We start from the raw sequence: 14,567 nt of genomic DNA on the forward strand, positions 1-14,567 counted from the left end.
AGACACACACATACCATCTTCTCAATCAGTCCCAAAGGTCAAGCCCTATTCATTCGCTATTGTGCCCAGTCCCAGTGGGTTGCTGTTCCTCTTCAGGCAGATGCAGGCAGACTATAATAGCCAGTCTAGCTCAAGTTACATTTTACATTTTTAGGAATCACAATAAGATTTTAAGGATGCTTTACAGCTGATAGTCTTTTTTTCACACCAATAAGTAGTCATTCCTAAAATGTAAAAGAACACCACCCCCTTCAGATATAAAGATAACAACAATAAGGAAAAGCCTAAATCCAAGTAGTCATGGGTTTGACATGGTAACATCAATATAAAAAAAAAACAGGCCTGAATTTGGTTTTTGGACAGCGGTTCACTGTGACTCACATAACTGTGGGATTATCTGGAGGGCGGCCATGTTTGATGTCCTCTGCGGTCACGGATGATGTTGAGTCACAGCATCATGTGTTCCTGGTGGCTGCTTTGTTAGTGTGGCTCCATCATGCCTCTGCCTCAGTGGTTAGTCAGTGTGTATGTGTGTGCCTGCGTGTATGTGTGTGTATACGAGGAGGAGTGTATTCTGTGGTTTTGAGAGGAGGTCCAGCAGGGATAGAGGGTGAAGTTCGGTGCAGGGAGGGGAGAAGGAGTCAAAGGAAAGGAGAAGCAGGCTCAGAGTATTGACTTTCACTATGTCTCACTTGAAGCGTAAGTGTGTTTGTCAGTGAAATCTGATGGCCCCATCAGCTGCCTGGGACGCGGCTGTCAGAAGGGGTGTGTGTGTCTGAAAGCAAAAGAGATGACCGTGGAGAGGTGGTGTCCAACACTCCTCTTACAAAAATCTTTTTTCAGGCTTACACTCGCTTTTCACCGGCTTTATTGGCATGACACTATTTTATTTTGGTTTATAATTTTTGGTTAGTTGGTTAAAAAAACATACTTTATTCAGACACAATCACCACTTTTGTGGTATAAAACATTTTCACATTAACAAATTAAATCATACAAATAATTAAAAAGCCTCTAAGCCAGGGCTTTTTGGGCATTGTGTGTTTGTGTGTGTCATTCTGCCCAGTTCTCTGCTCCTTTTCATGTCTTTGTACCAGGCTTTGTAAAATAATCTCTCTGTAGTTCTGCTGTTTATTTATGCTCGTTGTCTCTTAAGTATGGATGCAGACATGAATAAATGATATAAATGTGTCTGTCTGTCCTTCTGTCTGTGTCTGTCCCTTGGGGCGGCTCAGACTAAACAAACAGCTGTGTTTATGAAGCAGGGAAGAGCCACAAGGGTCTTCTGTTTAGTGGTCCATTTCAACACTCAGACACACACACACACACACACACACACACACACACACACACACACACACACACACACACACACACACACACACACACACACACACACACACACACACACACACACACACACACACACACACACACACACACACACACACACACACACACACACACACACACACACACACACACACACATACACACTCCCAAATGCCCTGCGCTCCTCATCTTTTACCTGCCCTGCTCTGTTGCGTTTTTGCCCCCTTGTGCTTTCTACCCTGCTTGGTCTCTCTCTTTCTCTCTCTCTCTCTTTCTCTCTCGCTCTCTCTCTCTCTCTTGCTGCCCCCTCTGCTCAAAGTAATGCTCGCTCTCAGACCGAGAGGAATGCCACTCCGTGTGACCTTTCACCTACAACAAGGAGGGGTGCCGGTTTAGACAAGGGAGCGAGGGTGCAGCTGCAGTCATGTGCCCAGGCCTGGAAGGAAACACACAGACACACATAGCCAGGTTGTTAGCTAAGATACACACTCTAATTCTGGCATAGGTTTGTTTGCACTGATGCAGTTCTAGATGTGGCGCACTGCTTCTCCTGCCTCTCTTTGTGGCTGTCTGAGAAAGTGTAGGATGCTATGCTTGGTCTCTGTGTGCATGTGAACGTGCGAGTGGAGTGCAGCCTCATACAAAGGCGTTATTGTTGGTGCGAGGGGGCCTGAGGGGAGGCGGGCAGTCTGATTGGTTAAGACTATTGTGTCTCACTTTGCCCATTCTCCCTGTCACTGAGGATGTCATAAAGTGGCTCTCTAACTCTCTCTCTCTTGCAAGCTGGGGATCATCTAAGGACTTGAGATATTCACAGAAATATGTAGAGAAAGCAATGAAAGTGTTACTATACAAGCTTTAAACTTGAAGTGAAGACTCAAGAGTCGTTCTTCATGACAAAGTAAAAGTCTGTTTCTAAGAATAATTTTATAGAAAACAATTTGCTCTCTAGTGTGCTGCAAACAATGGTTATTTTCATTATTGATTAATCTGTTGATTAATATTATATTGATTTTTCAATCTATAACATAACAGAAAATAGTGAAAAATGCTTATTATGCTTATTTTCTAAAGTCCAATGCAACATCTCCAAATTGTTCTTTTTGTCCAATTAACAATCCAAAGTTATTTAATTTTAATTGAGATAAAATTGAGAAAAGCGTAAATCCTCATACTACAAAAACAGAACGTTTTGCATTTTTGCTCAATAAATCAGTCCCTCCAGGATTTCGCAGCCTTTTTTTTTTAGATTGTTGCTGCCCAAAATGCCTGATTTTGCGGAAGCATTTGTAAAAAAATTGCGATAAAAGTTGTGATGTCTAGGGGCGACCTCTGGCTCACCCAGTGGAGCATGCGCCCCATGTGGGCTGGGTCCTTTGCAGTGCCCCGGGTTCGAGTCTAACCATAACCCTTCCCTGTCTGTCCACTGTCAAATAAAGGGAAAAGCCCCAAAAAGCAAAATCTTAAAAAAAGAAAGTTGGGATGTCTTTTGTATGTTTGTTGCAATGAAGTTGCGGACGACAATGAAAGTTTCAAAAAAAGTTGCAATTTTCTTTTTTTTTGTTTTAAAATTTAAAAATAAAAAGGAAACTTGTTTTGGGGAGAATAAAATTACTCTGGACTGAGTTTTCCTAGTAACCTTACCAAAAAGGCTCAGGATGCTGCAAATGTTGGTATAATATGAAAATGGCTGGTGGATTTTAAGACAAAAAATAATAATTTATTGAATGAATCAAATTTGAACATGTGTCAGTGGCTTGTTGATCTTTACATTGTTAGTTTTTTCCTATCCTGGCCTTGGCCACACATTCATACGGTTTGATAAAGTACTTATTGGACTTTAACTTATCATTGCACTTACAATAACGAGCATCCGTGTGTTTTTGTGAGTGTGTGTGCGCGTCAGTCGCAGAGGGAACTGAGCTGCAGCCCTGCCCGCTGCAGAGGACCGACAGGATTGAAACAGCAGCAGCTTTCAGCAACTTTAGAGTGAAAAAAACGCGTACATTGATGTTAAAATGTATACAGGTTGGCAGGATGTCTTTAGCTGTACGTTTTGTTGGTAAATGTGAGATGTTCGAGTCACACATGTCTCGTCTTCATATCAGAAACAAGGAAATGAATTTGGCGATGTACGTGTTACGTCAACCCGTTCTCACTCCCGCTTGGTCATTGGCTCTCAGAGTCACATACTGACGTAAAGTCTGGCACGTGGGACTGCTGTGATTGGTTGAAGTCGCAGGAAACTCTGTTTATTGGTCAAACATGCGGCGATTGGTCAAAATTGCGAGTCGCACCAAATTCACGGTGATTGGTTGAATTTGCGTGAATTGGCGCAATCGTGACATCGCGAAATCCTGGAGGGACTGATAAATGAGACAATGATCAAAATAATTGACTTTCTGCAAAAATATCTGATATAGAAGAAAAAAAAACAACTATAAAATACAAAAACAAAAGTTAATTCAACTTCGTGTTCTGACAATTAATTAATTGATTAGTTTCAGCAGCACAATCAAGTGTGACTATGTGTTTCCTTTGCTTTGCTTTATCAAATCGGAAAGTAAAAATACATCTACATTTTTTAGTATAACAGCATCATATGGTAATGGGGACACCATTACTTTAGTTTTTATCTCCCAAATATGCACAGGAACACACTGATGTGGTAATTTATTGTTGCGTATTGCCTCAGTAACTAGACAATGATGCATTAGAGTGCATTATTTTTGAATAACTAATCAGTGAGTGAGGCTTTGCTGTTGCAGACCACTGTTTGCCAGAGAGGAAGTGTTTAATCTCAGCACAGCTTCTGTCTTGAATTACCCATCATTCCACACAGGAAGCCATCCCTTAGGATTTAGAGCAGCTCATTGGCTGTTAATTGTTTCCTGTTGTACAGAAGTGGTACGATTGGGTCATATGGTGCACAGAGCGCTGTGAACAACACGTTCCTTTGGTTTTTTACTGTCTGTTGTGCACGTGTATGTACTTCCCCAATAGATGCATTGATTAAACAGCATTCTGTCCATGAAGTTATTTGTGTGTGTGTGTGTGTGTGTGTGTGTGTGTGTGTGGCCAGTCTCTTTGCTTATGTATATTTTCTTTGTGCTGAGCATTAATGCTGACTGAAATGCATAATGCTGTCACTAGAGGTACGGCCATGTCCATGAAAGGAAAAATTGGTGCATAATCGCTGTAATAATCACTATGAAATAACTCTTCTAATGTGGTTCTTAGTACCATTCACAAGCAGGACACACATATGCATGCACACACACACACACACACACACACACACACACACACACACACCATTAATGCTAATAGCCGGGATTAGATGTATACTTTGTGTAGCATGTAAATGTATCTGTCATTACTGTGCGGGTGAAAACCTCCAATTGCACCGTAATAACATACTTCAGTTCGGCCAATCACAGGCTTTTGTTCAGATTGAGTCATCTACGTCTGAGCGTGTCTGAAGAGAGTGTGACAAGGAGACTCTTGGGTGTTTCGCTGCTATCTTTAGGAGCACTCCAATCTGAAGGATTACTGCTGTGGACGTAGGAGGGAACATTTTGCTTGGGACCTACTGCTGTGCAATAAATCTGGCTTCTGCCTTGCAGTTAGCTAAAGGACAAATGTACCATAGATTGAATGCTTGATCATGCCCAGCTAGGAGGGTACAACATGCTGCAGAAAAAAGTGAGTTTTTAGCTCAAATAAACAAGAAAACTGTAACTGTGGGCTAAACACATAGTTGTGGAATTGCAGCATTAGTCCAAGAGTGGAAGTTTTGAATGGAGCCCAATTTCCAAACTTTCCCACCCAACTTTCCCAGAAGATGCTTTGGCTGGCAAGGATGCCACCAGATCTGAGATAGTGAAGCATTGGCTGAGGCAGCACATGCTGAGGGAAAATAGACAGACAGTGGGCTCGATCCCAGTGATCCACAAATTGTCCCACCTTGACACCCCCTCATCTTTCCTCCCCCTTCGCCTCCCTCTTTTCTCTCCCCTGCTGTGGCTCTCCTCAGGCGCATGAATGGAAGTCTTTATTCCCGGGAGAACTGGTGGGAAGAACGAGAGAACGAGAAACAGGGATGGGGGGGGCATGGAGGGAGGGGGGAGGTCTGTGAGAGTGGCCACAAGATCAACACAGTGCCTCTTTTCTCCTCCATCGCTTTTCCCTCCTTTTCTCTGCATCCTCCCCTGCACCCTCCCTCCCTCTCCTTCTACCCCATTTTAAGTGCTGTGGACACAAAGCCGTGTTAGTATTCATGGTGTTTGTTTGCAGAGGAGCTGTGTGTGGTGTGGTGTGTGTGTGTGTGTGTGTGTGTGTGTGTGTGTGTGTGTGTGTGTGTGTGCGGAGCTGTCAGAAACACAGATCACAGCAAAGCAGCGCTCTGAATGGAGCTGGAGAGAAGGGGGGAGGTGGGGGTTAGTTCCCACAGGGGGGAATGGTCAGCTCCAGAAAAGAGAAAAGAAGAAGAAAAGGAGGGATGTGATAAGGGGGGGGAGGGGGGCAGTGCACGAGGCCACAGGGGCAGAGGGAGACGGCATGGTGTCAAAGCAAAGGAGAGTGTGTGTGACAAGGAGAGAGAGGGAAAAAGAGTGGATCATATCAATCATAAGGTTTTGGAGGGAACTAGTTGTTAACGGGTCTAGGCACCTCTCTTGTTTTTCTGCTGGTCCTCTTCTTCCCTCCCTCTCTGCCGCTCTCATTCTTTCAACCCCCTCCCTCCCTCCCCATTTCTCCCCTCTCTCTCTCTCTCTCTCTCTCTCTTTCTCTCTCTCTCTCTCTCTCTCTCTCTGTCTTTCTGTGCCTCTTTCTCTCTTTCTCTTTGTGTGTCTGTCTGGACAGCTGCCCAGTTCCATACACAGGGAAAAATGAAACACTCTAACCACCGGGCATGCAGCCAAATAAAAGGCTGCAAAAAACTATTTGAAGGGCAGCGTGTTTGTGTGTGTGTGTGTGTGTGTGTGTGTGTGTGTGTGTGTGTGTTTGCATGGAGTTTGTGTATATGTTTGCTGGTGTATACGTGTATTATATGTGTGCTGAGTTGTGAGATTTGGGTGTGCCTGTTTAGGGTGTTTTTTCCCAGTATAATGGTGCAGCCAGGGTGCTCTGTGTGTGTGTGTGTGTGTGTGTGTGTGTGTGTGAGGGAGAAGTTCCATTCTGAGTTTCAGTTTATTCAACAGTGGAAAATTGAGAGGCTGCAGGAGAGGAAAGGACAGGAGGGGCCGTCACATACCTCCCCTCACGTCAAACTGGAGGAGAGAGGGGTTCAGCTTTTTACATCCAGATCTCCATTTACAACAGCCTGCTGAGTGTGAACATTACATTCAGACACACACACACACACACACACACACACACACACACACACACACACAAATTTGTCAGTAAATATGTGCGGACTCATTTGCAAAGTGCCTTTCAGTTGGGTGATTGCAGCACTTAGTCACATAATATCCATGAGCTCCTCTGCTGCGTTCTGACCTTATCTGATGGTTACATCACCAGTGGAAAGGAATGTGCAGCTCCATATCTGCCTGCATTCGGGTGTTGGAGAGCCTTTGTGTGACTGGCTGAGACCAGTCCATGTTGTTACAGTGCTGACCCAGAGGAAGACATCCTAGAAATGGTTGTTGACCTAGCTGTGGAGTATGACCCTTAACCCCTGAACATAGCCCTGAGAGCCTCGAGGGATGTAGAGTGCATCAAATGGGTTCAGGACTAAACATGCCTTGGGTCTGGTTTGTGCTGGCCTTTCTCCTTATCTAAATTCAATCAGAGGGGACTTGTAGAAGGACAGTGTGGAAAAGGTTAAAGCCTCATAGCATTTGTGCTTGTGGGCCGCTCCAGGGTCAGAGTCCATGCTAGTGCTGATTTTCCTGACCGCTGCCCCCTGCTGCAGCTCAGCAGTAGCACAGTCCCTATTCACACAGCACATGACAAGAGCAGAACAGTGTATGTACAACATAGAAATATCAGAATCAATTCAGCAAGTACTAGGGATAGATCAATTATCAGCCCTGGCTGATTATCGGGCCATTTTTTTGGCAGTTTGCAGATTATCTGAATCTTATCTATATCAGCGTTTTATTTGCCTGATAACCAATAAAGTTAATTAATTAAAAAGTGTGCTACGTTGGCTCCGCTACAGCTCTGTCTGTCCCTCTGCTTCGGTTTCACTCACCACTGAGTCTGACTTAATGTCCCGCCCACAACACTATCTGACTATCTTTTACTGTGTATTATGTTGAAAGTTTCTCATTTATTAAATAATAGCTTAAAGCATTTTCATTATTCACTGTAAATGCATACTGGTTCCAAATATCTGTTATTGGTTTCATTAACTACCAATAATCGGTATCGTCCTTGAAAAAACAGTATTGGTCGATCCCTACCAAATACAGCAATATTTTTCTGTGGTATCAGTGCAGCATACAGTACATGATAAAGACAAGACTTCCAATACAGTGATAAAAAAATGAAAAACATGCAATACAGAGAAGCTCCCTATGTCTTGGACTACTGTCTCTGGTAAGAAAGGTGTCCATGCCTCCTCTTTTTATTATCTCTCTGTGGTGGCTTTGTGGTTAGTTGGTTGTGTGTGTGTGTGTGTGTGTGTGTGTGTGTGTGTGTGTGTGTGTGTGTGTGTGTGTGTGTGTGTGTGTGTGTGTGTGTCTCACTCGAACCACCTCCATCTCCATGTCTGTCTCTTTTTCTGTGCCCTCCTTTAACCTGAAACAGCAGGTATTCTAGGACAGGTTAAATGAGAAAGCATGTGTGTATCAGGTGTCTGTCATCTTATCCCTCTGTGGACTCACAGCGTCTCCTCTCTAGTGTCACCTTGCACACACACACATTCACACGTATACACACACACACACACACACACACACACAAACACACATCTCACAACTGAAAGGACACCATAGCATTGTGTTCACGGGATAAATGAGAGTGTGCATATAAGCACGTGCATTTTCTGTTATTGTTAATCATTTACTCTGCTCAGTGTTTGCTAGAGTGTGTGCAGTGTGTTTTTTCATCAGCGTTCATGTGTGATTTTTGCACCATGAGTATATACAGCTTGCATCTAGCTGATAAACAGCTTCTGCAGCCAGTGTGGAAGTTCAAAATGAGTGTCAACTGCCTGACTGCTGACGGGACAGCAGAAAGAGGAAGAAAAAGTTTGGATAGTGATAGAGAAAGGATAGAGGAGATGTAAAATGGCTTAGGAAATGAAGGCAGAACAGGACATTATTTTCCAAGTAAAAGATAGAAGAGATGAAGTGCTTGTTCTCTTTGCAAATATGTGCCCTGAACTACGAACATTAAATGTTTCATTACAGTGTGTGTATCTGCAAAGAGCAAGAGCTAATCATCTGGCAAGGAGCCATCTAGGCTAAAATTGGTTGCCTGACTGTGTTAATACATTAGCATTTTGTACTACTATGTTTAAAGCCAGGATTTCCTAACTGTGTACATCTACTGTATGCATGTGTGAGTGTGAGTGTGTGCGTGTGCGCTTGCATGCATGTGTCTATATGCTGAGAGGCAGGCCTGTGGTTAGGTTACATCTCCCTGCAGCGCCACAGAACTGTCTTGTTGCGTCATACTGAGTCTGTTAATAACAGGCTAAACCACAAAGGCCATCCGCTGCTCTAGTTCTCATCTTCCAGAAGTGCGCTGATTATTCAGCAGTGATACATTAAGTAGGGTTGTGTTGTCTTAACAGTATATCAAGCTTTTACATTTTCATTTAGACAAAATCATACAATGACAAACGTGACTTCAGATTTGTTTCCCTTCACTGGATAAATTTAGATACACTGTGCCATAGTTTCAGGACATACAGTATATTGCATAAGCAGTTCAGAGGTTGGTCAGTATGACAGTGTAAGTTACAGATGTAAACAGTACAGGAGAGTTGTCAACAAAATGAAGATAATATATAGTCAATTATTCTGTGTCTAGTGCAGTCAGGAGCTAGACTACTGTGTTTTATATTGTGTGCAGACAGACACCCCCAACTCCATCCCCCTTCAGCTCTCACAGCATGCAACATCCGTGCCACAGGAATTGAATTGCTCTGTAAACAAGCCTTTTGTTTTGTTGCACACTGTTTGCTCATGCACACAAGATGTTTTAAAAACTTCAGTCCTGTTGTGAAAAGACAAAAGTGTCATATCAGAGCACAACAAATCACTGATTTGATATGTTCTGACAAAAATAAACTGAATGCAGAAGTGGATGCTGTGTATTAGCTCTCTAACAGGCTGATGTTATGAAGACAGGAAATAGAGTAGTCATAGTTTTATGATCACATTATTATTATCGTATAATTTGTATATCCCAGCAGCTATATGAAGCTGTCTTGTGATTGCAGTTTGTATGTAGTAACCAATCTTTGTTTCTCTTTTCTGTCGTCCCCAGACATACGAGCGCCAGTTCAGAATGCCTGAGCAGAGAGAGGGAGGCCTGCTGCAACTACTGGGAGATCACACTCTGCCCAAACACCAGCTTCGCAGCTCCCTCCCTCCTGCACACACACTCTCACACACACAGCAAACACAGCACACCCTCATGCAACAATTCCAACACCCTCATGCACATCAGCACCAAATCAATCCGGACTGGATCACGCCTGCAGCACCTTCTGCATCCCCGGCCAATCGTGCAGATTCTGAGCCAGCCAGAGAACTGGCAGGAGCCAGTAGGAGCTCTTTGCTTGATCCAGCCCAACCTTTCTCACGAACAGCGACACAAAGCCCCTCACCTCAGAGATCCCTGACTCCAGACCTGCAGTTGCCAGTGGTTACAGATGCCAGTATTCTCAACCTAACCTCTCTCAGCAGGTATGGTTCATTTATTTTCTTGTGTGGTGGATGTTATCATGAGCCCAACATGATCATTAGAACAAAAATACTGTACCCAATGCACTGCGGATGGAAGTCGATACTATGCTGTACTGTGATATTTTGTTTAGCAATATTATATATTTTTTTGGACAGTGATTCATTATTTGAATTTAACAGTCTCATTTGCAACAATAATAAATATTTAAAGCTTTAGTGCGTAACTTTTTGATATTTATGAATGTCCGTTACATTCAAGCCATTGCCAAATGAGTTGCTACAAAGCTAATTAAGACCATCAACTCAACACAACTCTCTCAGCATTTGTCAGTATGGCTATGTTCAGAAGATTGGGTCGTTAGGTGACTTTCCTGCAAAAAAACTTGAGTGAAGATAATTACCTCTTCTGAAGAGTCCATCATGTTTTTTAATCCTGCTTGTCCTCCTTGTCTACTAGCAACTGCAAGGGGGGCGGTGCGCAGTTATGGAAGGCTTGTTTCATGTGGACGCGCCACATGAAACACTTTTGTTGTCATTACTTTGAATTCCTCATGGGGCGGCAGAAACTACGCACTATAGCTTTAAAGTAAGATAAAGTGAAAACGTAATCTCATTTAATTTAAACAGACACAGTTATGATTGAAATTAGGTAACACATAGCGATACATTGCAGGATATCTTAACACAATTAGACAATAAATTAATCAGAGCTTGACTCTGTGTGGTCACAAGCAAAAATAGTAAATATTCTGGTTAATACTGGTAAATACTGGTACAGTACTGGCTGTATAGTGTTGGTGAAATACAAAACATTCTTTCTCTCCATTCCACAATTTTGTCTCTGTACACATCTCTCCAGGGGGAAGGGTTTGCAAGAGGTCAGTGAAATGCTCTTTGGGAACATCAAGAGGAAGTACGGCAGGAAGGACTCCCAGAGGATGCTCTGTAATCCCCACAGTGCTGATACACCTTGGGGAAGACAGCCAGAGAAAGGATCGGAAAGCCCAACTAATTCAGAGGAGAGGCAGAAGTACAGGCAAGAGGAGACAGCTCAGCGGTTTCATGAAGAAAGAGAGGAAAGGAGAAAAGAGGAAAGAGAGCGAGTGATTGCTGGGAGGCGAAGTGATGAAGAAGACAGAGGGATGCCCATGCTGACAGAGGAAGGGAAAGGAAGAAAGAGGCGGAGGAGGCCTTCTTTTGATGAGTCATTTTGTGTAGATGAGCAATTACAGGACTCTGACACTACAGAGAAGCACCAGCCTGGGCCCCCAGAACCCAAAGTAGCACATAAGATGGAGACTCACAAAAATGAATCTCGACTCATAAGTCACGCTGATGTCAGTAGAGAGAGGATAGAAAAAGCAGAGAGAGCAGATAAAGGCGATAAAAGAGAAAAAGGAGACCGGGCAGAAAGAGGAGAGATAGTTCTAAGCGGGTCTGACTTAATGTCAGTTTTGAGTGCAAATAGAATGAAAAAGAACCCAGTGGGTCGTCCTAAGATCAGCACAGACGCCCTTAAACACAGAGAGCCTACTCACAATCACATCAACAAAGCCAATCTTAACACAAACCCCAGACTCCCTAGCCCAAACCCCAACCTCAGGGGCAGCATCAGTCCTAGCCCAAGCCCTAAACCCAGGGCTAATATTAGCCCCAGCCTCAGCCCCAGACCCAGGGTGGCCCTGAGTCCCAGCCCCAGCCACACCACCAGCTCCACAGCCAGTTCCAGACAAACCAAGGCCAAGGACAGATGGTCCTACCTGAAAGCTAAAAGCCATGCCAGCCTCACGCCACCCCAGAGAGACAACCGAGGTAGCCCCTCGATCTTAACTGACCCACCCTCTGCCTTCCCCATCACCCCCTCTAGCCCCCTCTACACCAACACTGACAGCCTGACCGTCCACACACCCGTTAAGAGGAAACGAGGACGCCCCAAAAAACAGCCACTCCTTACAGTGGAGACCATCCATGAAGGTACCTCCACCTCACCTCCAAGCCCACTGGCACAGGATACCGCTGCAGGGCTAAACCGTAGGAGGAAGACACACACACTAAACACATTAGTGCAAATGGCCTCCACGACCACCAGCGCCAATTCTAATAATCTGAAACTAAAGCGTGGCAGGGGCCCTTCCAGGCCAGTGAATAAGATGAAGCTTGGGAAAATGCAGAGCATCCTGAATGAGATCCTTTCAGGTTCCAGTCAGAACGGCGCTCTGGCTCTGAAGTCATCTTCAGCCCCTGTTTCCTCAGCTATGAGTGCCATGGCGTCCACCATTGAGGCTCGGCTGGGAAAACAGATAAATGTCAGCAAGAGAGGAACCATCTATATTGGTAAGAAGAGAGGGCGGAAACCCAGAGCAGAAACCCAAGGCTTAAACCCTCCCAAAACCACTAGGGACAAGCCCATCATGTCTGTCTCCACATCCAGTCTCTATGAGAGCCCTGTAGTGCCTTCTGCCACCTTGTCTCCCAGCTCCAGCGCTCCATCCATAAGAAACAGCCACTCTGATGCCACTATGCCCAGTTTGCAGCCCATCTCAGCCCTGCCCTCCAAGCCCGCAGGCAGGAGCTTCCTCTCTGGGGGATGGAAACTGTCTCCTCCACGCCTTCTGGCTAATTCTCCTTCCCACCTGTCAGAGGGGGCATCAGTGAAGGAAGTGACCCTGTCCCCCATCAGCGAGTCCCACAGTGAGGAGACTATTCCAAGTGACAGTGGGATTGGGACAGACAACAACAGCACCTCAGATCAAACTGAGAAGGGCCCTGCCTCTCGACGCAGGTACAGTACACTGTTTCACTTATTTACCTTTCTTGAACCTTAAAGGCTTTTGTTGCTTTATATTTTAGACTGATATAAATTTGGTGGTTTTAATGTGATTTTATGTTGCATGTTGTGTTCATACAGGTATTCATTTGATCTGTGTGGGTTTGAGGCTGCGGAGGCAGCAGCCCTGGAAGCATCCAACAGGGGCAGCAGAGCACGCTGTGAACGGCAAGTAACTGCTGTTGACAACTTCCTGTCACAGCAGGAAAAGAAGCAAAAGCATCATCGACGGAAGAGGAAGTGCCTACAGAGCCGGGATCATCTTCACTTTCTTTCTGAACTGGAGGAGGTTAGAAACATTATAATACAGTAAATGATTTGTGTAATCTTTGACCAAGCACTGTAATGCGCAAGTGCATTGTATATGGTGTATTTTTCTAAATGTTTCCTCTTTTAAACCTCCCTGTAGGTTGTGTTAAAGCTCCAGCAGCTACGAGTGTCTCACAGACGATACACCTGCTACCCCCAGCAACCATATCCCTCCATTTTCCGCCTCAACTTCCATCATTACTATCCTGTTACCTACGATTCCTACCCCTGTGACTCCAGCTCGTACCTCCGCAGGAGCGCCGATCTGAAGGCTAAGAGGAGACGCGGCCGTCCAGCCAAACCCAGCGAGCCAATCACATCGAAGCTGCCTTTTGTTCAAGGATATGGTTATCCGCTGGCAGGGGGAAATTACTATGCAGCACCGTATGCGATGCCTTACGCACCTCCTCTGAGTTTGGGCTACTTTCCCCCTGCTCCCCCATTTTATCTGCCCCACCACTCGCTAGGACCTGCACCTCCATCTCCCTTCATGAGGCCTGCTGTACCCCCTCCGAAGGCTTTCCACTCCAGTGGACACTCAAAGCTCCAGCCAGGGGCCAAGCTTCGCGGTGGTAGTGGCCCACTTCAGGGGCCCTCTGTAAGAGGAGAGGGCCTGGGATCCCTAGGCAGTGGCAGTGCAGGTGGTCTTGCAGGGGTTCGTCTCCATAAGAGGAAGCACAAGCACAAACATAAGCACAAGGATGAACCCCTCCTTTCACTGCGAGACCGGCAGGAATTGGGTGGGCTCTTCAGCGGCGCAAAGACCAATGCACGTCTCAGCATGCTGAGTGACAGGAGGGACATGGCCAGTCAGGGCTCTTCAAAGCATCTGGAGAAGCAGAGGGGCAGTGGTCGAGGCTCAAGCCTGGGATCCAGCTTAGGGATGTTTGAGTCGGACCAGCTGTCCACACACTCTCTCGCTGACAGCCAGTTCCACTCACGTCAGACTCGACAGCCAATAAACAGCTTCATGAGCAGCTACAGTAGCCAATCGCAGCGGTCAGAGTCAGCTTCTGACCTGTTTTTGGGGTCACGGGAGGACGACTGTGGAGGGAGGAGCAGGAAGACGAGGCTCACTGTGTTTGGAGATCAGGGCTTAATGTCATTCCAAACTGCCAGGCAGGAGCCAGGACAGATGAACAACTGCTCCAGTTCTTCCCTCACTGGTAAGAACCACTTACATTAGGATTACCTGTTCATTTTTAAACCACACTGTGTATTTACAGTGT

General features: G+C 45.2%; 1 protein-coding gene across 3 annotated transcripts in view; it reads left to right on the top strand.

Moving 5' to 3' along the window:
- The window catches only part of setbp1 (SET binding protein 1), a 40,038-nt gene that overhangs the window by 13,447 nt on the left and 12,024 nt on the right, over nucleotides 1-14,567 (top strand). For all 3 annotated transcript variants that reach the window (XM_028577392.1, XM_028577393.1, XM_028577391.1), the window contains 4 exons: nucleotides 9,781-10,202; nucleotides 11,062-12,984; nucleotides 13,111-13,318; nucleotides 13,439-14,504. In XM_028577392.1, coding sequence (XP_028433193.1) covers nucleotides 9,781-10,202; nucleotides 11,062-12,984; nucleotides 13,111-13,318; nucleotides 13,439-14,504 — 3,619 coding nt within the window. The remainder of the gene's footprint in view (nucleotides 1-9,780; nucleotides 10,203-11,061; nucleotides 12,985-13,110; nucleotides 13,319-13,438; nucleotides 14,505-14,567) is intronic.

Source organism: Perca flavescens, chromosome 5, assembly GCF_004354835.1.
Source record: "Perca flavescens isolate YP-PL-M2 chromosome 5, PFLA_1.0, whole genome shotgun sequence".
Lineage (NCBI taxonomy): Eukaryota > Metazoa > Chordata > Actinopteri > Perciformes > Percidae > Perca > Perca flavescens.